This window comes from Melanerpes formicivorus, unplaced genomic scaffold, assembly GCF_026170545.1.
Source record: "Melanerpes formicivorus ecotype bairdi unplaced genomic scaffold, bMelFor1.0.p_v2 SCAF_8, whole genome shotgun sequence".
Classification (NCBI taxonomy): Eukaryota; Metazoa; Chordata; class Aves; order Piciformes; family Picidae; genus Melanerpes; species Melanerpes formicivorus.
Window position 1 is genome coordinate 19,671,120 of NW_027142360.1, and position 22,504 is coordinate 19,693,623.

Sequence of the window (22,504 nt, forward strand, 5' to 3'; positions counted from 1 at the left end):
GGCGGCGGTTGCAGCGGCCGCGCCGATGTCGGGCCCACGGGGCGCTCTGCAAGCCTGGTGCCGCCGGCAGTGCGAGGGCTACCGCGGCGTGGAGATCCGCGACCTCAGCGCCTCCTTCCGCGATGGCCTGGCCTTCTGCGCCATCCTCCACCGGCACCGGCCCGACCTCCTGTGAGTGGCAGCGGCGGCGGCGGTGCAGGCCGCGCGGCACCGGCCTCGCCCGACGCCCCGGACGGGGCGCCCTGGGCACTGGCTCTGCCCCGCGGTCGCAGGGGGCGGGAGGAGGAGTGTTGGGAGCGGAGGTTTGGGGTGCGAAGGCGTCTCCGTTTCTGGAGGGGCTGGGCCGTCTGTGCTGCTTTGCAGCTCTCCCGGGGACTGCCGGGGCGGGCGAGGGGCTCGCAGGGAAGCGCCGTAGGAAGCGGCTCCGGGCTGTCCGGCGTGGAGGGACGGCAGCTTCCTTTGAGTGGACGTGGGGGAACTGGGACCAGAGAGCGCAGCAGTGGCGCTGTCGCCTCCGGAAGGGATTGGGTACCGGGATGAAGGATGCCGTGTTTCAGTGAGTGACCTTCTGACCCTGGCGCAAAGACCCTTCAAGGTCAGGGTTAGCAGGAGTCGAGTGGTTTAAGGCTGAGGAGAGCATGGAGGTGAGCATGGAGGTGAGCTAGGTCTGGCCTCAAGCTAGCGTGCTGGTACTGCCATACACCCATCTGGGAGGAGCCCTTGTTAGGGAGGAAGCCTGGCTCTGGCAGCTGGCCGGAGGGGTGTTTCGTTTTGCCCCTACGAGAGGTGGATGTTCCCACTTCCCCAGGAGCAGAGGCCTGCCTGGCACCGGGACATTCCCGACTGCCAAAAGCAGCCACTCCGAAACACGCAGAGCCCTGCAGGTCAGTTCTTGCATTTGCTTCCAGCTTGTTTGCTGTGAATGCCGCAGCAGAAGCAGGAGGTAGCAGACACCAGCTGGGATACTGAGCCTTGATACTGAGCCTTGATACTGAGCCAGTACCAGAACAAGAGGACACAGTCTCAGGCTGCACCGGGGGAGGTTTAGGTTGGATGTTAGGAAGCAGTTCTATACAGAGAGAGTGATTGCCCATTGGAATGGGCTGCCTGGGGAGGTGGTGGAGTCGCTGTCACTGGAGGTTTTCAGGAGGAGACTTGATGGGGTGCTTGGTGCCATGGGTTAGTTGTTTAGGTGGGTTGGATTGGTTGATGGGTTGGACACGATCTTGAAGGTCTCTTCCAACCTGGTTTATTCTATGTAATTCTATGTAATTGATAGCCTTCTCTGGCAACCTCCCTGTCACAGGGTGGCTTAGAGGGGCAATGTGTGTTTCAAGCAGCAGTCAGTAAGTTTGGGGTTGCTTGGAGGCACAGAGTCAGGCTGGAGAAACTGGCTGAGCCACTGGAAGGAATCTGCCCCAACCTGCCACCATAACTGCATGCCCCACACTGCTGGGAATCTGCCTTCCTTCTGCTCTGATCTTTGGTAGCTGTCGCAGTGCAGGCAGACATTGCTCCACCTTGCCATGCCTCCGGCACGCATCTGCTCCGCGCCTGTCGCGTTCTGCTCTGGGACTGGTGGCTCTTCCTCTCAGGTTGCCTCCATTGACCACATTCACTTTTCCAAGCTGGCCCCGGGACTGCCTCCTGTCATGACAGCAGCCTCCAGCAGACAGAGGGTTTCCTCTCAGGAGGAAAGGCTGTTTAGCCTGCAGAAAGGAAGACTGAGAGGGAATCTTATCAGTGCTTGTAAATATCTAGAAGGTGAGTGTCAAGAAGATGGGGCCAGACTCTTTTCAGTAGTGCCCAGTGATAGGATAAGGGGCAACAGGCACAAACTGGAACACAGGAAGTTCCATTTGAAAATGAGGAAAACATTCTTTGAGGGTAACAGAGCACTGAAACAGGTTGCCCAGAGAGGTTGTGCAGTCTCCTTCTCTGGAGGTATTCAAGACCCACCTGGTTGTGTTCTTGGGCAGCCTGCTCTAGCTGATCCCTGCTTTGGCAGGGAGGTTGAACTGGGTGATCTCCAGAGGTCCTTTCTAACCCCTACCATTCTGTGGTGCTGGGGCAGTGACTCTGCTGTGGAGCTGCAGTAGCCATAAGAGAACAAAACGGGTCCATGTTCATACAATGGAATCTGAACAGGTAGGCTAGGAACCAAGCTGTTGCCTGCTGTGTTTAAGGTGGCTGCCACAAAACCCTCAGAATCACGTTCAGGAACCACCAAGAGCCGAGATGAGTGGTGGCTTTGTGTTTGGGTCTTGAGGGAGCTGCATGATCTTGTGTCCCCGTAGCTCCCAGGTGGTATGGCTTGCTTTGACCAGCTAGGATAGAGCCTCTGAAAGCCCTCCCAGTCACAAGGCTGCTAGAGGGGAAGAAGCAAAATTAAGGACAGGAGCACCTGCAATTGCCATGTTTGTGAAAGGTTTTCATTGTCTTTTTTTTTTTTGGCTAAGTGGCACAGTAACTGGGGACTGAAAAGCAGAGGTTCAGCAAAAATTTACCATGAACATCACTAAAACCACCCTGATGCTTTCCCATTACCCATATTCACCGCCCCATGTTCACCATCCCATTAAGCAGCAGCCACTGCTTTTAAGTTGTCAGTGGGCTTAGATCTGCTCCTGGCAGATCTCCTAACCAAATGCTTCACAGGTCCTCTGTGTGAGCTATATTGTTGAGACAAAGCCCAGGGCCTTACAAGGACATGGCATGTTGTAGAAAGGTTTTCAGAGGGTGGTTAGGAGAGGAACATAATTTCATCTGATTCCAGCTTCTTCAGCCTGTCCTGATTTGGAAGCGGGAAGATCGGATCAGAGGCAGTAAATCTCCTGACGGCTGAGGAAAAGTGGTTTGTGTGCTGTTCTTCTAAAGTGCTTTCAGTCAGCCTGGTAATGGGGCCTGGCAGGGATCTGCAAGTAGGTTTCTGACCTTGAGTGGTCTTTCTTTGTGTGGGGCTCCTCTGGCCTCCATGAGGCTGCCACGCTGTTCCCCAAAGGTTGAAGTCATAGAGGTAAGTGAGGCTGAGGACAGTTTTCCGCTTGCCCCCTGTTTTGAACACAGTCACCTTGGGATAAGACAGGTGGCATCAGAGGGATGTTCCTCTGGGACTCCTGCAGAGCCCTTGAAAATGCCAGAGGGCTTTTTAATGGTTTTTTTTTGGAAGAAGCAGACTGGAAGTGCTCAGTGCCTGCTGATTCTGGCTAAATGTGTCTTGAGCTGACCACCAAGGATGAGGAGCATACCTATGGGACCTGTGTGCTGAACCATGAACCATGTGCTGACTCTCGCTCCGCTGCTATACTCACCTCCCTTGGTTTCACTGCCTTTCTCTTCCAGCTGGGGAGGTGGGAAATCTGGATTTAACCTCTCACTGCACTGCTGGCTCTGTGATCTTAAGGCAGGACATTTAATCTCTTCTTTTCCCTTGTTAGTTAAGCTGGAAGCATCCAGCCCAACATGGCAGTGGTCTGTGGGGATTAATGAGCGAGTTTGCTCGGTGCTGTAGAAATCTGAAGCACAGAGTTAGTGTTTACAAGGCATTTTCTGCAGCTTAGTGAAGCATCTGTCAGCATCCCAAGCTGTGCAGCCTCCCTGGGGCTCAAGGGAGGTTCTTGGCACTTAAGGGTGAGAAGAGTAAGAGAGCATGGCACATGCCTCTCAAGTGCTGAGAGAGATGGAGGCTCGAGGAAAGCAGGAGATGAGAGCTGTGTGTTAGAAACACAGCTTTGTATCCCTGGAGCTGTGAGTTCAGTTACAGGCAAGCATCACAAATCTCATTTGTTCTGCTCATGTACCGCCTGTGTTTCCCTGACAAGACCTGGAAAGCCAAAGGGCTTTATTATGCAGCACTGCTGTTGAAGTGCTCATGATTTATATTTGAGGAATCCAGGAATTTGCTCTGGGTTTAGCTGTACCACATACCCTTCCCCCTCCCCTGGGTCTGCTGTGCTTCCTGGCAGCTGCCCTAAACCCTGGAGTGTGTAGTGGCTCTGCATGTATCTAATTAGGTAAGTGCCTGGGATGTTATTTGCATGGAAATAATACTTCAGGATATGCTGAGTCAAGACAGTTGTTCAGCTGGATGGCCAGAGTCTTGCCTGTTCTTACATCTTGGACTGGAATGTCATCAGGAGAGGAGCCTGAGCAGGGCTGGGTGAAAGGCTGCTGAGATCAGGGTGATGAAATGACGTGACATGCAGCCACATGTCACAGAGCTGTGAGATGGCAAGCTCTGGCCTTTCTGCAGAGAAGGCAGATCATAGAGAGGAAAGGGTTGCATCTGGGATGACGTTTCACCATGCCTGCTCCTTTCAGGTTGGTAGAGGGAACGTGCCTGGAGCCACAGGGATGCAGGAATTCCATGTGACAGAGCAGCATGTGGGAGTTCTCATGCTGGGAGTGATGGAGGTCCCTACAGTCCTTCTTGGCTTGTTGAGAGGGAGGGATGGAAAATGCAGCAGAGAGGATCTGAATAAACTGTGATCCCTGGGGCATTGTACTGATGGGCTTCAATATCGTGGGTAAAAGCTGAGAGTCTGCAGTCCTACATTAATGGAAAATAAATTCCCTTGCTGCTTGGTAGCTCCCCTGTTACCTCTTGAACCTCACAGACTCTCTGCTAGCATCCACTTTCCCAGGCAGATTTGCCTTGGTTTCCTAAACCAGCTTTGATTCACCGGGGCAGAGTGGAACGGACATGATGTTTTGTCTGTCAAAAACTACCCTCCTAGCCCAGGCCACCAAGGAGTCTTCCAGCCTCCAGCTGCACCACTCCCATATCCTGAAAGTGAGGGCATTCAAAACGAAGGTCATGAATGTTTAGAGGGCAGTTGATACATCAAACTTTGCTGTCATCACTTCTCCTGTGTTCCCAAACTGGTACTTTCTTTAAAAGGGGGGGGAAAAAAAAACCCAAACAACAAAACCAACCCAAAGCAGCACACAGCGAGGTTAAAGGAGTTCTTCAGGCAAAAAAAGAAAGGAGAGACTTAAGGAAAAAAACATCTCCCAGTGGAAACTAGTCACAAATCCAAACACACCACTAGTTTTCATGTCAAAGTGAAAGCTGTGGAAGAAGCTTTTTCTCTCCAGCGTGCAGAGAGGGGAAAGCTGCAGTTACTTTGTACAAGCTGAGTTCCGTGTGAGTATTTGCATGAGCGTTCAGGAAGGTGCTTAAGGCCGAGCTGAGCATGCAGCCAGCCCTTCTTTTGCATGTCTGCTGCATTTGCCCCGGCAGCAGCCAGTGGCTCCAGTTTCATTTATCTGGGAGGAAGCAGCAGCAGCAGCCCCTCGCTTTTGAACGGAGGAAATGTGGTTTCACAGCGGCGCAGGCAGCTGGGGAAAAATCTTCCTGAGCTCACCACAGGCTTCCTCTGCAGCACTGGGAAAGGCGTCCAAGGGGCTTCGGGAAGGGGCTGGTTGAGTCGGTGTTACAGGAAGAGGCAATAAAATCCAGAGGGGGGATGGAGGAAGGGAGGCTCCTGCAGCCCATCTCCATGGGTGCACGGTGGAGGGTTCTGTCTCACCCTGTTCCTGAACAGCACCTTTGGTGTGGGGGACACTCTCCCCGCTCTAACCTGAACTGTCCTTCTGGCTTGGTATCCCAAGCTTTGTCACCCCACTGGGGTGGCTTTGCCCGACCCTAAACTTCTCTGGGCTTGGTGAATCCAGCTCACAGGCACAGCCAGCTGCTGCATGAGGGGGTTTTGGTGACAAAGCTGAGATCCTTGGCAGGAAGGGGCTGCAGTCGTTTAGCACGATGCTGTTTTCACACATTGTACCCACACACAGATGCAAACAGCACAACTAAATCCTTCCTGCATTTCTCCCCCTCCACTGAAAACCTGCAGACTGCTTTAACCCTCTACCCTCTGCTCCCCTGACAAAAACCAGCTTGTCAATCCCTGTGACCAGGCTGATGCAATCATCTGAAGGGATCCAAGGCAAAAAGTGAAATGCCACAAGGTGCATGAATTGGGAACTCCTGGGGTCCCTCTCTGTGCCCTCCTCTCCTTGCATGCAGCATTCTGCCTCGCTGTAAAGACTGTGGCAGAAGACAGCCTGCTGGGTACTGCAAGTGTTGGGGGTCAACTGAGGAGAGAAATGCAGGTTAAGACTTTCTGTGTCACCCCAAATCCTGGGCTGACCTCCAATCCCTTAAGCTGGTACAGGGAGGTTTGTCTAAGGTCTCTCATCGAAGGCAGCGATCTAGCGCCGACAGCTCTTTCTCTTGAGGCGGGGGATCTGCTTCCCTGCCCTTCTCCTGCTGTGGTGCTGGTGGTCTTGGAGGGGCAAGTTTAGGGTGGTGGTGTGCAACCTTCAGTGCAGCCAGGTCTGGTGTTCAGAACGTGGCCCTGGTATTTCTGCCAACCCCTTTAATCACAGGGACAGAAGTGGATAACAGGAGACAAGAGCAACATTTTCGTTTCCTGGTCACCACCCATTTGGGACTGACTTCTTTGTTTCCCTTTCTCTTTTTTAACTGCAATTTCCCTTTGGTTTCTTTGTGCCTTTACAACCTGAAATCTGCTTTGACAAGGTTTGTGGGGTTTTTTAATGTAGGGTCTTCTGTGTTGAGTTGTTAGAAGTTCGACTGTCCTGAGATCCCGATCGGTGGCACTGGGCACTTTTCCTCTGCACCTCATGTAGCCTTTTTGTGCTTTCTCCTCTCAGAGACTTTGATTCCCTCTCCAAGGATGATGTCTACGAGAATAATCGCTTGGTAAGTCCCAGTTATGCAGTGCACAGAAGGAAGAAGGGATGGGAGAGTGACTTGATGGAGGTTATGCAGTGTGGGAGGACTTTGTGACAGTGGTGAGGGTGTAAGAAGAATCTGTGCAAGTAACTTGCAAGAGCTTCTCTGGAAGCGTGAGGACAACATCAGCTTCCAGCCTGCAGTGAAGAGAAGATGGCTCTCCTGCCAGTCTTCAGGTGAAGATTAAAATGGTGCAACATCTTTGGTGCCAGCTGTCACAGACTTGCAGGCAGTGGAAGCAGGAAGCTAATTTTACTCCAAGCAGGGGCAGAGAGGAAGGTCATGGTGGACCCAGACTGGTCTGCAGTGTTCCCCTTCTGCTTCGAACAGCTGAAGCCAACAGCTGAAGCAGGCAATAGGGAATGGGGAGATGCCTAACCTCAGAAGCTAGGAGTAGGACAGAGCAGCAATAGCCTTGGGATTTTTTTGCTGAAGACCTTATTGCTGCAAGCTCCATCTGATAGTCTGTGGAGAGATACAGGCCATCACCTTCCCAAGATGAGTTTTGCTAGTTGTTTGGGTTTTTAGGAGTGAGGCATTCCAGCTGGATCCTGGCCTTCCTAGACCAGTTGGCTGCTTTTAGCCATTAACAGCTATCTTTTCCCATTCCCAAGCAATGGGTTTCTTGCCTTATTAGGGACCCCTAAGCTGGGATTTCCTCTTGCTCCCTGCAGGTTTGTGTTCAGCAAGGCTCAGTCCCAAGAAATAGCTTAAAGTCAGGCTGAGCAGAGCTGGGTGTCCATAAGGGACATTTCACACCCCCAGGTCCTGCAGATAGTTCACTTATTTCTTGATTCCTTTAAATCCCATATCCTGCACAGCATCTTCTGCCCCAGGCACCTTCAATCTTTACCCACACCCTTGCACCTGCTCACACCACTCTCCTCCCCTCCCAGCTTGCTTTCTCCTCAGGCCCTGCTGTAGCTTCTGATCCCCCTGCTTTGGAGATGAGTGTGGGTATGCTGCCCATGGCACAGTGGATCACCAGTAATGCACATACACCATGAAGTGGGAAGCTCTCAAACAGCTATTTTCCTCCTTCAGTCCTTCCTTTCAGTAGCAGTGTACATTGAAGTGGCTTGTGCCTGGCAGGCTGCTGGCAGTTGAGCTGAGATAGCTGTGTAAACTGGGGCTGTGGGAAGATGGGACACCCCAGAGCAAGAACAGATGGGCAGAGACAGTATTTGTGTGGAGTGAGTGTTTGGAGTGGCTGGGGACACTGCTCAGGAGAGCTGCTGTTTGGCTGTGTTGCAGGAAGTATCTGCCAGCCTTAGGCCCTTCATGGTGCCAACCAAGGCTCTGCTGAGCTCTTGTGTGAGAAGCACTGCTGGTGTGCCAATTTCACAGGTTGAAAATACACTCAATCTCTTTTCAAATGAAAACTGAGACTTCTTGAGAGTCCTTTCTGTCCCTGTGCAGCAGCTGAATATCAAGACCCCTCGGGTGGGAGCTAACGGAGGCACAGGCAGCTGAAGTGACTCAGAGGAGAGGACAGCTGTAGCAGCTCCTTCCCTTATTTCTGATGCTACCTTTCCAGACAAGCAACATGTCTGGGAGCCTCTGCCTGCCTGAGATGCCATAGGCTTACTTTAACGTTCTCCAGGGTCCTTCCAACTTGGATTTCTCTGTTCTTTTTCAGAAAGCATCAGATTTCTCTCCTTAATGCCTGTCTCTGCTGTTTGTGCAGGCCTTTGAAGTGGCAGAGCGGGAGCTGGGCATCCCAGCCCTGCTGGATCCCAATGACATGGTCTCCATGAAGGTCCCTGACTGCCTCAGCATCATGACTTATGTGTCTCAGTATTACAACCATTTCAACAGCCCCAGCCAAGGTGAGTGTTCCCCCACCCCTCTGCCCCTGCTTGAGTACAAGGAGACCTGGTGTTACCTTGTGTTTCTTCCTGCCTATGGCAAATGGAGCCCTGTGTGTTCATGAGGAAGGGGAAGGAGAAGACAGTACTTGCCTCTCCTGGGTCTTGTTGCTGCTGGTGAGGAGGGCCTGGCACAGGGAGTAGAGTAGGGAGGGATTTCACAAGAAGTGGGGAGTGATTAAACAGCTCAGGCTGCGGGAAGAGGAACGCCTTGTGTCTCCTCCCTCTATGCTGCATTCCTGCCACTCGGGCTGAGCCACCACCTCTGGTGCTCATCAGACCCCTTTATGATCTGCTTTAACTCACTGAAAGAGGAGAAGGCTAGACAAGCAGCCTGCCTAGCACAGCTAGCTTCCATCACATTGGTAAGTGTGAAGCTCCTGGAGGACAGAGGGAGGGGAGGAGTGTCTCACATCAGCAGTGCGACCTGAGCCCAGTGCTGCTCTGAGACAGCTCTTCTAGGGCACCCTGCTGGGTGGAGACAAGGGCTCCAGGTCTCTGCTCTGCTCTCTAGCCACAGCATCAGATAAATCTCTTCCACGTGCATATACTTCTCCAGGGGTGCTGGCCTCCTAGCCAAGGACTCCTGCTGGGGACGGTGTGTGAGTGCCAGATGGGCAAGAGAGACTTCAAAGACCTGCTGACAGCCTGGAAGCCTGGGGGCTCAGTGGGTCACAACAATACATCAGCAGCTACCCGGGGTGCTCTGGGCTTTAGGCATTGCTTAAGGAGCTGATTATGAGGAAGCCAAGCAGCATTTGATGAGTAAATCAAATCACAGTGGGAGGCTGGTATCCCTGGGCCAGAGAAGGGGATCTGCAGCAGGGTCAGGCTCCCACAGCTGGCCCATTATTAGATTGTGTTTGTCTCTTCCACCTAAAATAGGCACTGAAGTGTCAGGAACGGCACCTCCCGTCCTATGTCACAAGGCTAGATGACTTTTTTTTTCTTCCCCTCCCCTCCCCCCACACGGGTGGTGTGAGTCACTGCTTCTCTCAGTGCCTGATCCTCCTTTCCCTCCTGCCTCCAGCCAGAGGCCCTCCGCCTATGAAGCACCCAGCTGCTGCCTCCTCGACGCCTCTGCTGTCCCACAAGAAGCCCGCGGCTGTCAGCGAGAGCTCCCCCCCCCCACAGGTACATCATTTCATCACTCCAAGCCAGCCTGGGACAGGGGGGCTCCCTGCACTGCAGATGGCAAGATGGGGAATTGGCCACCACAGTGGGATGGATCTTTGCGGGGGGATACCTTTGGTTTTGTGGCTGGGAGGGGTGTTTGGGATTTGGTGCCTTGAGGGATCTGGCTGAGAGTGATTTCTCTCTAAGAGTCAGGGCTGAAACTTGGCCATGGCAGGCAAGAAACTGGTGCTGGGTGGTTCCTTGAGCCACCCAGGGCACAAGCCACCATCCCTCCTGTGGAAGGATAACCCTGTTGATGAGAAGGGAGCAGGAATGTGGGATAAGAAGAACAGGAAGGATGCCTCTTTCTTTCTTGGCCCTTTAGTTCAGATTTTAGCCGATGTCCAGGGTGGCACATTGTCCAAAGAGGAGTTCCTCTTGCAGGTTTCTGCTGCCTGGGGTGTAGATGAGTTCCTTCCATGGCCCTTAAGCCCTAGACAGGGGCAAGGCATGTTTTGGAGTGGCCCCTGCTAATTTGGGAAGAGGCAGCCTGTCTGTGCCTGGGCGCAGGGGCAGCTGTTTTGTGCATTATCAGCCCCTGAGGTCAGCCCCTAGCTGTGCCACAGGCACTCAGCAATGGGACTGGCAGAGCAGCTGCTCCTGGAGAAGCTGTGGGCTGGGGAGAAGCTCATGGCCCCCATGCTGAGCTGCCTGTGCATTGTGTGTCAGGATGATGCCCCCCTGGAGCCGTTGGAGCAGCCCCAGCGCCCCACACTCAGCAGTACCTGCGCAGCCTGCCAGCAGCATGTCCACCTGGTCCAGCGCTACCTGGCTGAGGGCAAGCTCTACCACCGCCACTGCTTTAGGTATGTTGTGGCCAGGCCTGGCAGGGTGCTGCTCTCCTTGGCAAACTTGAGCTCTGTGGCCAGCTGCTCCCCATCTTTGTCCCTGTCCATGGGCAACATGGAGCATCGACCGCGGTGTCCAAAATGGTCCTGAAGAGAGTCTGTTTGCCTCCCAGCCCCTGTCCCAGAAGTCAGACTAGGTCCTTGTGCCCATCCTCTGCTGCTTGCCTCCCCTGCTCTCTTGTGCTTTACCACTTCCCTGACTTGGGATCCCAGCCCCTTAGGCTTTTCCCACCTCTATAACCAGGATTCTCTGTCTCTCTACCACCTGCCATCCTAGAACACCCTCCACCACATTCCAGTGAGGTCTAAGCTAAGGCATCGTGCTGCAGACCTCCTTCCACCTACTCTCCGCATCCTCAACTGGATACACAGGCTGCCAAGCTGCCTGGGGTGGTGCTGAGCTCTCAGGGGAGCATGTGGAGAGCTGCAGACTGTTACAAAACTGAGGAATGGGGGATTAGACGTCAGCAGCTCTGTGGTTTACTCCCTGGGTGCAGGTCCTTACCTGCACACCTGTGAAGTCATTGCTTTTCCTGAACTGTTGCTGGAGTGGTGAGATCTCCCCTGTGGGCCACAGGACAAGAGCTGGTGTCTGAGGACAGAAATACTGAGCCACTGAGAAGACACTGGAGGCCTCATTCACTTGTGTGAACAGTTTCTGCCTTAGCCTGTCAGGGATGTGTCATAGCAACGGTGCTGCAGGAGGGGAGCTGAGTTAAGGCCCATCAAGATTCCCATCTGCAGCTGTGGCAAAAGCAGGAGCTTTGGGGTGCAGGTGCAGCACTGCTCATGGGCCTGATATAGGAGAGGTGCCCTGTCTGCCTTGGCACAGCTCATGGCCCTTCAAACTCAGCAGTCAGATTCCTGTCATTTCATCCCAAGTGTTTTGCCTCCGTATGTTTTTTTTTCCCCCTGCTGATTCATGAGCAATGTTTGGTTGGGAATATGCTGTGGCAGCATTTTCTCTGGCTTCATGGGGATAAAACCAAAGCAAACCTCTTTCTCCCCTTGTCCCAGCTTGCCACCTCTTCCATTTTGTCATTCCCCTTCTCTCTGCAGCCCCTGTGTCCTCACACTCCTGCTCTACATGTCAAAGGAAATCCAGTCCCAGCCAACTGGACATGAAGAGCAGAATTCTTCCCCAAAGTTATCAGCTTGCAGTGTAGGGCAGCCAGCTGCTGTGAGTGCCAGGTGTTTGGACAAGAAGGAACAAGCTTGGCTTTCATGGGAGTGCTTGATCAGCCCCTTGCCTTTGGCTCTGTTTCATGCATGCTCTCCACCTCCCTTCCCAGGTGGAAAAGGGCTGACTTGGTTGCCAGTGCTGTGTATTACACCTGCACCTGGAGGGCTTTTGTTAGGGAGAATTCAAAGGCTCAGCAGGGAAAGAGTGGATGATCCAAAGAGATGTGGCAGGCAGTAAAGGAGAGGGAAGCTGCCTCGTTTCAGCAGGCAAGGCAGAGTGACAGAAGGGTCCTACTGCATCATTCCCTTGTCCTGCCAGCCAAATGCCATGACCCTGGTGGGGTCTGTGGTCAGCACCAGCAAGGGTGAGTGTGAGACCAAGCCAGGCTTCTATGCTGCTTCTTTTATTTAGTATTCAGACTTTGGGGGTTTCATTCCTGCCTGTCCCTCCCAAATGCATCTGATGGCTCTTTAACCTGCCTGGACCCCTGGCCCCCACGAGGAAGGCTGTAGCTTCTCTGTGCCAGTTCTGAACCAGCTGCTCCCTGATTCCAGCTTATACTTCTTGTTTCATACCTGTGAATCCCTTTCCCACCTTCCAGGGCCATGTGTGATCTGGCAGCTGTCTCTCCTGCCCCCTACCAGTCACACCTTGTCCAGGAAAACGGTGGGTTTCTGCTTTTCCAGGTCTGGAAACCATGCCATGTCCCAATGCCAACTGTTGTCCTTCCACATCTATTAAATCCTTTGAGTTGAAGGTGGAACTCAAATCATAGAATCAATAAGGTTGGAAGAGCCCTCAAAGATCATCAAGTCCAACCTGTCACCCAAGACCTCATGACTACTAAACCATGACACCAAGTGCCACGTCCAGTCCCCTCTTGAACACCTCCAGGGATGGTGACTCCACCACCTCCCGGGGCAGATGTGCACAGTATTTGAGTTGTCAACTCCCTATGGGTTCATGCAGTGGCATGATGATGTTTCAGTGTTCCTCTCCTTTTCTGAATGACTTTTCCAAGACCACACTGAGATTGGTAGCAGAGGTGGGAACTATCTCCACAGCCCTGCAAGGATCTCCCAGGTGCATTGCCTTCCCTGAAGGTCGGGATGGCATCCCCCATCTCACAGGGTGTTCTCTTCTCATTGGCAGATGTAAGGAGTGCTCCAGCACACTGCTCCCTGGGTCATACAAGCCTGGGTCAGAGGCAGGGACTTTTGTCTGCACACAGCATCGTGGTAAATTGGCCACGAGCGGGAAGGCGGAGAGGAGACCCAGCCCGGACCAACTGTCACCAGAGCTAAGAACTGAAACTGGAGCTGGCAGTGTGGGTGAGGACAGCCTCCCCGCAGGAGCAGAGGTGGGGAAGGACAGCAGTGACTCCCTGGCAGGCATGGCAGAGCCCCACGTGCCTGCAGAGGGGCTGGCAGGCCCAGCGGAGAAGGACGGCACACCCAGCAAGGCAGAGACAGCCACGGCCCCTGCTCCTGCAGGCAGCGTGGCACCCCTCTCCCAAACAACTCCTCCCAGACCGCCCCTTCCCAGCAAGCCCACCCTGCTCATCCAGGACAAAGCCAGCTCCCTGGAGGGACAGCTCAGAGACACACGGCCCACGCCTGCCCCAAGGAGAGCCACCGATGCCTCGGCCCTGTCCCCCCCCACCGCTCAGCCCGTCCCCCGGCCCAGATCCACTCTCCAGGGCGAGGGCAGTGAGTGTGGGCCTGGCATGCTGAACGGTAAGAGCACCATTGGGTGGTGGCAGGGCTTACTCTTCACCTCCCCAGCGGCTGAGATGGTCAGCTGCAGGTTGGATAAGTTTTGTTCCTTCTCTGCAGCCTGACATCCTCTGCCTCCAGGTAAATCTCAGGCTCGGACACGGAGCCTTCGATTGCCGACCGTCCCCATGGCGGGGAGAGCAGCGCTGGGTTCCACACCTGCCTGCTCCCATGCTTTTCTCCAGAGCTCTCCAGGGGATGCTGCCAGCCTTGAGGGAAGGTAGCAGAGCTGGAGCAATTTGCCCATGTGGGGACAGAGAGGCACAACAGTTCTCTGAGTGCAGCTTCCAGGGTGGGGTGGGAAGACAAAGAGAAGCAGGGTTGAGACTGACTGACTGCACTGACTGGGAGAAATGCCATCAGGCCTTCAGAGAGTGGGAATATGCAAGAGCTGCCTTGTGTTGATTCAACCTCTTTATCCATGTCCTTTTGGTGTTGTGACAGTCTGACCCTGTGTCTTTCTAGGTAGGGTACCTGAAGCCAGCCCCCCTGTCCCAAAACCCCGAGGGAGACCCTGCTCCTCTGATCGGTACGTCCTCCTCACAGGTCACCTGCAGCCCCCACAGCGAGATGGGACTGGGGGGGCTGTGGTCTCCTCTTCCATTTCTGTCAGCCTCTGCTCTCAGGATGTAGGCTATGATCAGGTCCCTTCCCATACCTAATGGGTGCCAGTCCAGTACAGTCAGGCTGACAGTGTTTGTCCACCTCTCGGGGTCTTTGTTTCCTAGGGTTAGTGCAGAGCTGGGAGACTTCAGAAAGGTGTTTCTGTGGCACACACAGACTGCCTTCCCTGGTGGCCCCGCTTGTGGGTGCTCAGAAGGGGACACTGGTCTGCAGTCTGGAGGGCTTGGCCTGGGAAAGGTCCAGTGCAGGGACATTGTGAGTGCCTAACAGCAACCTTTATGCTTCCTGAGCTCTTGCCCAGGAGCCTGCTGGGGTTGGTTGATTCTTGTCTGCTCCTGGGCAGAGGTTGCACAAGCACCCTGCATTCTCAGTGGCCAAGGAGGAGGTGGCTGCAGCAAGTGACAGCTGACTGCCTGACCAGCAGTGATTCACTGAGCAGTGTGTGGGCTTGCTGTGGGATGTGCCCCCAGAGCAGCAGCAGTGCTTCCAGCTGCAGGAGTTAGCAGAGGAGTCCATCCCTGGGATGCTTGGATGGCAAGGTGATAAGCAGCCCTCTGAAGTGTAAGGAGTGTGACCACACAGTGCAAGTGTCTGATCTCCACTCCCCCTCCACACACAGCCTGGGGGCAGAGCTGGATCTAGTCAGGGTGTCAGGGAGAGAACAGCTCTGCCCATAAAGCTCAGCCTTCAACACTGCCTGACAGATGGAGGCTGTAACTTTCAGCTGGGCCCATAAAGCAAGGCAGGCAGGGTGCATTTCCCTCAGACCCATAGGTTTGCCTGCAGAGAATGAGGCACTGTGTCTGGGAAAGACTAGGGCCACACTTGGATGAGAAAGCTGCTTCTGCATGGGAGACTTCCTGCTCCATCTGTCCTTTCCTCTGAGGGCTAAGTCCTTCTCCTGTGCCTTACTGTTCCAGCTTGTTTCTTGCCTGCTGCCTCAAACTCTCTTTCTGTTCTCCCAGTGCTGGAATGGTTGTGAGAGCCAAGGACCCACCATGGATGGCCTTAGTGCAGACAGAGCCCAAGAAGAAGCCAGCTCCTCCTCCTCCCCCAGGCAGCAGCCAAGAGACTCCAAGTAGGACTACAGAGGAAGAGGATGGAGAGGAGGTGGAGAAAGTCAGGAGTGAGGAGAACAGGTCTGATGCCACAGAGGCCAAATCGTACAATCCATTTGAGGAGGATGAGGAGGAGGAAGAGAAGAGTGCTGCTGCCCAAAAGAGCACACCTGAGCAGGAGCAGAGTGAGACTGCTGCCAAGCCTCTTCACCCCTGGTATGGCATCACTCCCACCAGCAGCCCAAAGGCAAAGAAGCGGCCAGCTCCACGAGCCCCCAGTGCTTCCCCCCTAGGTGAGCTTCCCCACACCCCGTTACACCTCCTCCACGACCCCTGTGCAGCCCCTGGGAGACTCCCCCTTCCCTCTGGCCTTGTATCACTCTGGCAGACCAGTCCTTAATGCAGTGATGGCTGTGCTGAGGCTGTTGCTAGCCATGTCCTTTGTACCCACTGGAGTACAGCATCTGTAGACAAGACCTCTGCACTGGAGAGTCCCTTCTGTCTTCTCTGCAGACAGACAGACACTGATTGCCTTTGCCCTCACCCCTGTCTCCAGTATATACCACACTCCCTTTCTCTCCTGGCTGCCCCACCCTCTTCCTTCCTGAGCTCTCCCTTTGCTTTGCAGCCCATCACCCCATCTCCAGGCTGTCACACTCTGAGCCATCATCCTCCACCCCATCTCCAGCCCTCAGTCTTGAGAGCATCAACTCTGAGAGTTCAGCCAAGGTTCTGGGTGACACCGATGAGGCCGCAGTGCCCAAAAGCTCTTCTGAGCCTACTGTCCATACACCGACGGCCACCAAGACCTCTAGCGCCGACACGCCGCTGGCCAGCGTCTCCTCCAGCGAGAGCCCTGCTGCCCCAGCCAGCCTCTCCACCAACTCCTCCTTCTCCTCCTCCAGTGAGCTGGCCAGCTTCAGTGGGGAGGTGCAGCCTAGCACCCAACACCCTGGCAGGAGTGCCTCCACCAACAGCTTAAAGACTAGCCCCAGCCGGCTGTCCCTCAAGCCTCCTGCTGGGGCTAGCCCTACACCCATCCTCTTGGCTTCAGATGGTGGTGCTGGAAGCCCTAAGACACCCTCCTCACCCAAGCCACAGCTGAAGGTGAGATGGTGACCTTCCTCCCATGCAGATCAGGGTGATTTTCTTCCCACTCATCACTGTGTGACAGTGGGGATTATGAGTCCCTTAGGACAAGCCCCTAAGGCTTGCCCCTTAGATGGGTTTATTGTGTGACCCCCTGAAGACAAACCTCAGGCATATGCTCATTAAATGGCAGATGTGCTTGTGCTCTACCTGCCCCATGTGCCAGAGAAAAGGCAAGATGTGGTCAGAGCAAATGGGAATGTAACTGTGAAGGAAAGTATTTCAGCATGCTTGCTGGAAGCAGGGGAGCTGATGCCAAACAGGAGCTGTTCTTAGCTTCGTGGCTGTGCTGCTGGTGGTGATCAGTGCTGCGTTCCTCCTTTGGGAGGGTGTGGGGCTGCCCTGTTTGGTCAGTCCCAGATGTTGGGATGCTGTATCCCTTCCCTTTCCCAGATCCTCTTTTACCTCTTTTTGTCCCTCCCTCTCCAGTCTTCCTGCAAAGAGAACCCTTTCAACCGGAAGCCATCACCTGCTGCCTCCCCCTCTGCAAAGAAGCCTCCCAAGGGCTCCAAGCCGGTGCGTCCTCCGGCACCGGGTCATGGCTTCCCCCTCATCAAGCGCAAGGTAAGAGGGCCCTTGGGAGCAGGGGCCAAAACCCAGCTCTGTACTGTCCCCCAGGACCATAGCTGTCTGCATGCACCCCACTGATGTGTGTGTGGGTAGGGATTGCACAGGTGGCTGTGGAGGCTGTGCCCCATTGGTGGCAGCACCATGGCCTCCAGAGCAAGGCAAGGATTTCAGATCCACGCTTAAGTGGAGTGTTCTGTTGTCCTCCTACCCTTGTTAATGTTTACCAGCTGTAGAGTTGGTCCTGAAAACTGGAGGTTGATGGTAACAGAATTCTCTGCCTTTTGTTTTGGCAGGTGCAGACAGATCAGTACATACCTGAGGAAGACATCTATGGGGAGATGGATGCTATCGAGCACCAGCTGGACCAGCTGGAGCACCGTGGGGTAGCCTTGGAGGAAAAGCTTCGCAGTGCTGAGAACGGTACTTGGAGTGTGCTGTCTGTGGGTGTGGGGCAGGAGAGACCCAAGGCTTGTCCTGTGTCAAGCCAAGGAGATAGCAGTGGTGACTTCCTGCCTGCTGATGCTGAGGGTGGAAAACCACTCTGCTGGGCTCCAAGAATGGGCACAGCTATGCCCTTGACATGGAGATGTCCCTAGAGTGGAAGTGGGTGGGAGAAGAGATAAGGTCTTTCAGGGGCTCAGGAACAGGCTGAGTGAGGTCAGATTTGATCTAGGGCAGTGCCCTACTCCTGGCTTGGCAGAGGGTGGTGGGATCCTGCAGAGCTGGGGATGGCTTTGAATTGTACTTTGCTTGGCAGACAGCCCTGAGGACAGCCTCCTGGTGGACTGGTTCAAACTGATCCACGAGAAGCACATGCTGGTGCGCCATGAATCGGAGCTCATCTACATGTAAGTGTGTGAGGGTGTGTGGGGAGGCACTGACATGCTTGCAGAGAGCCCTGTCTTAGCCCTCCTGAAGTTGTGTTTCCAGATGAGAGCTTGGCACAGCCTGCTTGCCTGGAGGAGGCAGGCAAAGAGGGCAAGCAGATAAATGTATCCAAACCCACTCAGAACTGATCCACTGATGGTCACCAGAGCCCCTGCATCAGGAAGGCCTTGAGCAGCCAGGGCTGGTCCCTGCTGGTACTTGGCTCCCTTATAGCCCTTTGGCTATAAGATGCTGAGAAGATCAGCATCACAGTGGTTCTTTTCAAGTTCACCCTGTACCTTGGGGTGATGTTCTGCCTCTCTGGAGCCTTGCAGTGGTTCCTGACAGTGTCCCCTTCCCTTGCAGCTTCAAGCAACAGAACCTGGAGCAGCGGCAGTCGGATGTGGAGTATGAACTGCGGTGCCTCCTCAACAAGCCAGGTGAAGCAGCACTCTGGGTGCAGTTACTCCCAATTTCTTTCTGGGCTTCATCCCTTTTCTGTCTGGGTGGGTCTCAGGCAAAGAGAGAGGTATCTTTAGGGATGCCAGTGCAATCAGCTGGCTTTAGGACTGCTGCCACATCTCACTGCGTGCCCCCAGCTTCATGCAGGGATATATGCCTTCTGTCTGCATGGGATGCCACCTACAGGACCCTCCCTCCACAGCACTGCTAGCCCAGCTGGCCCTGCAGCATGGCAAGGTGGCAGGGGATCATGCTAGGGAATCTTAGAATTGTTTTCAGTTGGAAAAGACCTCTAAGATGATTGAGTCCAACCATCAGCCTCAGACCATTAAACCATGCCCTGAAGTGCCACGTCCACATGTTTCTTGAACACATTCTTTACCTCAAAAGCTCCAAGTCTGAGCTCCTTCAGCTATTCAATTGCCTGTCCTTTGGTGTTTGTCTGGGCAGAGAAAGACTGGACTGATGAGGACCGAGGGAGGGAGAAGGTGCTGATGCAGGAGCTGGTGACCATCATTGAGCAGAGGAACGCCATTGTGAACTGCCTGGACGAGGACCGGCAGAGGTGAGCGAGGAGTAGGGTGGGCTTGTGGGAGAGGGAAAAAGGGCAGCCCATCTGACTCAGCACCACACCAACAACTCATGGGGGTGTCCCAAGATGCCCCTGTTGCTGACATCTTTCCCAGGCTTCCCAGTTCTTTTCTATTTGAATGCCTAGTGTGGGAGACAGGGCAGTACTTGCAGCATGTGGTATTTGTCCTCCTGGTAGCAAGTGCTCACAAGACAGTGATGGATTTGCCCCACTGTGTCTTTTAAGTGGGAGGTTCTCTAGCTGTAAACAATACAGCAGCTGTTTTCAGGGCTGAATTGCTGACCTACTTCCCACTCTTTGTTTCAGAGAAGAGGAGGAGGATAAAATGTTGGAAGCCATGATTAAAAGGAAAGGTAAGAAACAGCTGGAATGATTTTTGAAGTGATGTTTTCACTGCTGACCCCAGTGAGGGGCAGCACAGGCTGCGTGCAGGAGGAGAGATTGCCTCTGTTCTGTATAGGCTCTGGAGCCTTTCCTGTAGGGCTGTTAAAGTTTGGGGCATAGTTGTGCTGCACACCCCTGTTACCACAGGAAAACATACAGCAGAGGGCTTTGATTCCTGCCTCCCAGCCTTGCCCCTGTTGTTGCATGTGTACAACCATCAGCATTCTGCAGTAACACCCTCTGTTTGCAACCCCAGAGTTTCACAAGGAGGCGGACACCGAGAGCAAGAAGAAAGGCAAATTCAAGCCCATGAAGGTGCTTAAGCTGCTAGGCAACAAGCATGACTCCAAGAGCAAGTCACCCAAGGAGAAAAGCTAAAGCAGGGGAACATCAGCAGTGGGATTGATGTGCTCCCTGACTGCCCTGGCCTCCCTGCAGCTGGCTGGGACACCTGCCAGGAATGGGGGCTTGTCTCCCCCTGCTCCCCCTCACCCCTCTCCCTACATCCTCCCCAGGCACTGGAGCTGCCACCCCGGGGAGATGCCAGCCCTCTGCCCAGAGTGGGGAAGTCCAACCAAAGCATTCCCCTTCCTGAGGCTGCAGAGGAGCCTGACCATTCCCTCCATGAAGCCTTGCTAACGAGGTGGGGAGAAGATGGATTTGCTCTCTGGATACGTCACCCCACTGCGTGTTCTTGTTGCTAACTGAGAAGCAAGCCAAGGAGTTTGGCATTTGTGGGAAAACTTGCACTAACTGCCCCCATCCCCTCTGCTTTTAACTGTGATGGTTCCATGTGCCTCCAGCCTCTGCCAGGAGGGGACTGGGCCTGCCTGGCCCTCCCTGCCCACCTGCTCTTGTCCCCTTCCTGTCCCATTTCTAACTTCAGGAGAAAACTCTGGTATCAGAACCAGGATTCTTTTACTGCCTAAACTAAAATGCTAGGAAAACACTCTTGTATCACAAGGTTCTAGAGCCAAAGCCAAAACCACAGCTGGTGCCCTATTTATTTTGAGCTGTCCCTCGAGCACCAGGGCTGGGCAGGCTCCGTTACAGGGCTGAGGGGACCCAAGGGGACGGTGTACAGCTGCTGGGCTGTAGCTCACATGCCCTACTCAGGACATCTTTTCCCCCACTGCTGCTAAACACCGCTGACTCTGCTGCCTTCCAGGGGAGGGAAGAACATTTCCTTTTCCAGGCAAGGGCAGAAAAGCTCAAGACTGACTCAGTGCCAGCAAGGGGCACACCACGCTTGTGCCCCTGGCTTGTGCCCCTGCCCACCAGCGCCACCGCCGAGCGGCTGGGGAGAGAGGCACAGTCACAACTGACCTTTACTCAGCTTCATCTGTGTATACTTTAAAAGTGTGCAGGAGTTGGCTGGTTATTTTTTACACCTCCTTTACTAGATGAATTCAAACCCACTCGGAAAACTTTTTAAGCCCCTTATTTTATTTGTCGTGTGTGTGCGTGTGTGTACAAAGGAGGAGGGAAAGGGGGGGGGTGGTGTCATTCCAATCATCTCTTCTTCCTTCCATTTTTGTTTCCTGCCTTCTCCTCCAAGGTGAGGAGTTATTTATTGAATTGTTGGATCAGCCTGAATTAGAGTTTCATGGGTGTTTGGTTGGTCAGCTGTTCATCATGCCTTCTCATTAGCAAACCAGTCATAAGCAGCCCCGAGCAAACTGCTGCAGTCCCTTCTAAGAACCCAACAGGCTTTAGCCAAAACACTCTTGGAGCAGTGCCTTGCAAGGTGGCTGGTGTAGCATTCTGGAAAGGGATCTTCACTTCCCAAAACCTGAGGGCCTCAAGTTCCTCCTCAATCCCAGCGTGGCCTCCATGGCTGGGAGATGACAAGCTCAGCCCTGCACTGGCCATGCTGTCTCACTCTTGCCCTACCAAGCAGGCTGATATGGAGCAGTAGTGGGGAGGGGAGATCCCAAAGCACAACTCTTCTCCAAAGAGAAGCAAATCCTCTTCAGAGCCTGCTGTCATGTCACTGTTGCCAAAGGCCACTGGGATTGCTGCAGCCTGCCACCCTTGGCCCTGTGCCTGGTCAGAGCTCTGATTTGTAAGTTACACTGAACTAACTCTGTGACTTCCATTCACCTGAACAGAAATAAAAGGAACATTGGATTTAAAAACCCATCACAGCCTAGGTTTCCAATTCCTTTGTCCTGGGGACAGGGCATGCTGCCTGGCTTTGAGGAGCAGAGCTGTGCTGAGGAGAAGGGATTTCAGCCCAGTGCATGCTGCTCTGTGCTGCAGGCTTGCTGTGGCATTTTGGTTCCTGAAAGCATGGTAGGCAGAGCATCCATCAGCTTCCCACAGAGCCTGGAAATGGCTGTTTGGTCACCTCACACATACCTCCACCTCTGTCCTCCAGCAGGCTGAAGTATGATGCCTTGTTCTTCCTGTGTAAACCCCAGCATAAAGTCCACTTCCACTTTCCTTAACATGCCATCATGTGCTTCTTAGCAATACTTGTGGCAGCTAGTCCCCAGTGTGTGCCCAGGTCAGCTGGCAGCAAGAAGTTTGTTGATGGACAACCACACTGACCTGCAGCAGTGCCAGAAGCTCCTATTTGCAGAAGGCCACACAGCTGCATCTTTCTCCCTGCCATCTGCCAGCTCTGCCATTCCCAGAGTCTTGGGGACAGGAACAGGTTATAGATGTGCATTGGAACACACATTAGCATTGTGCTGTTACAAGAGAGCTCCACCTCTGGGTGGATGGAAAAGAGTGAGGTTTTTATGGGTGGATTGCTGTCCTCTAAGGCATTGCATAGGCTGAAGGGGGCTCTGCTTTGTCATGTTTTGGTAGCCACTGCTGTCTGCTTTCATCTCTAAAACAGCTGAGCAAAAAGGCATCCAGGGTGTGGGTAGCATCTTGTGACAGCTTTATTCTGTCACCAGTTACTTACAAGTTGCTCCTGCCTTCTGGCTTTAGGCAACAGGTGGTGCTGGCCCCTCTTTGGGTACAGGCACAGGCATGCCCTCCAGCCTATGATGCCAAGAGTCTAGGAAGAACAGGTGGGAACAAACTGCACTTGTGTTTTTCCCTTGGCCTAGTCACGGGGATCGTGTTTGTTCCCACTAGGGGAGTCTTTTGTCATGCTCTCTCTTAGTTCCTCACTTCTCTTCTTGTCAATGATCTCCATCTCACGCATTTTCTGTAAAGCACAAGGGGGAAGA

The 22,504-nt window shown here is 53.8% G+C and overlaps 2 protein-coding genes across 4 annotated transcripts in view; one reads left to right on the forward strand and one right to left on the reverse strand.

Moving 5' to 3' along the window:
• Window positions 1-20,758, forward strand: MICALL1 (MICAL like 1). 3 transcript variants are annotated; one of them, XM_068142423.1, is made up of 16 exons: window positions 1-171; window positions 6,679-6,727; window positions 8,448-8,589; window positions 9,659-9,762; window positions 10,474-10,610; window positions 12,988-13,571; window positions 14,076-14,139; window positions 15,200-15,585; window positions 15,921-16,399; window positions 16,871-17,005; window positions 17,305-17,431; window positions 17,769-17,859; window positions 18,245-18,318; window positions 18,791-18,905; window positions 19,239-19,285; window positions 19,573-20,758. In XM_068142423.1, exons 1-16 carry the CDS (start codon window positions 26-28, stop codon window positions 19,692-19,694), a joined length of 2,802 nt encoding a protein of 933 aa, XP_067998524.1. In that variant the 5' UTR covers window positions 1-25; the 3' UTR covers window positions 19,695-20,758. The 3 variants fall into 3 exon arrangements, with proteins under 3 accessions (XP_067998524.1, XP_067998525.1, XP_067998526.1); XM_068142424.1 differs by lacking the exons at window positions 1-171; window positions 6,679-6,727 and having other exon boundaries at window positions 8,503-8,589; window positions 9,663-9,762; XM_068142425.1 differs by lacking the exons at window positions 1-171; window positions 6,679-6,727; window positions 8,448-8,589 and adding an exon at window positions 8,847-8,993.
• Window positions 20,695-22,504, reverse strand: part of CUNH22orf23 (chromosome unknown C22orf23 homolog) — a 6,262-nt gene continuing 4,452 nt past the window's right edge. The window contains exon 6 of the mRNA XM_068142427.1: window positions 20,695-22,482. Within this exon, the coding sequence (XP_067998528.1) occupies window positions 22,378-22,482 (105 nt within the window). The 3' untranslated portion in view covers window positions 20,695-22,377. The remainder of the gene's footprint in view (window positions 22,483-22,504) is intronic.

Bases quoted from the DNA above. Each gene is read 5' to 3' on its own strand.
- MICALL1 (XM_068142423.1), top strand. From the start codon at position 26: ATGTCGGGCCCACGGGGCGCTCTGCAAGCCTGGTGCCGCCGGCAGTGC. The intron at 8,590-9,658 runs GTGAGTGTTCCC...TCCTGCCTCCAG, and splicing joins TTTCAACAGCCCCAGCCAAG to CCAGAGGCCCTCCGCCTATG. The intron at 16,400-16,870 runs GTGAGATGGTGA...CTCCCTCTCCAG, and splicing joins CACCCAAGCCACAGCTGAAG to TCTTCCTGCAAAGAGAACCC.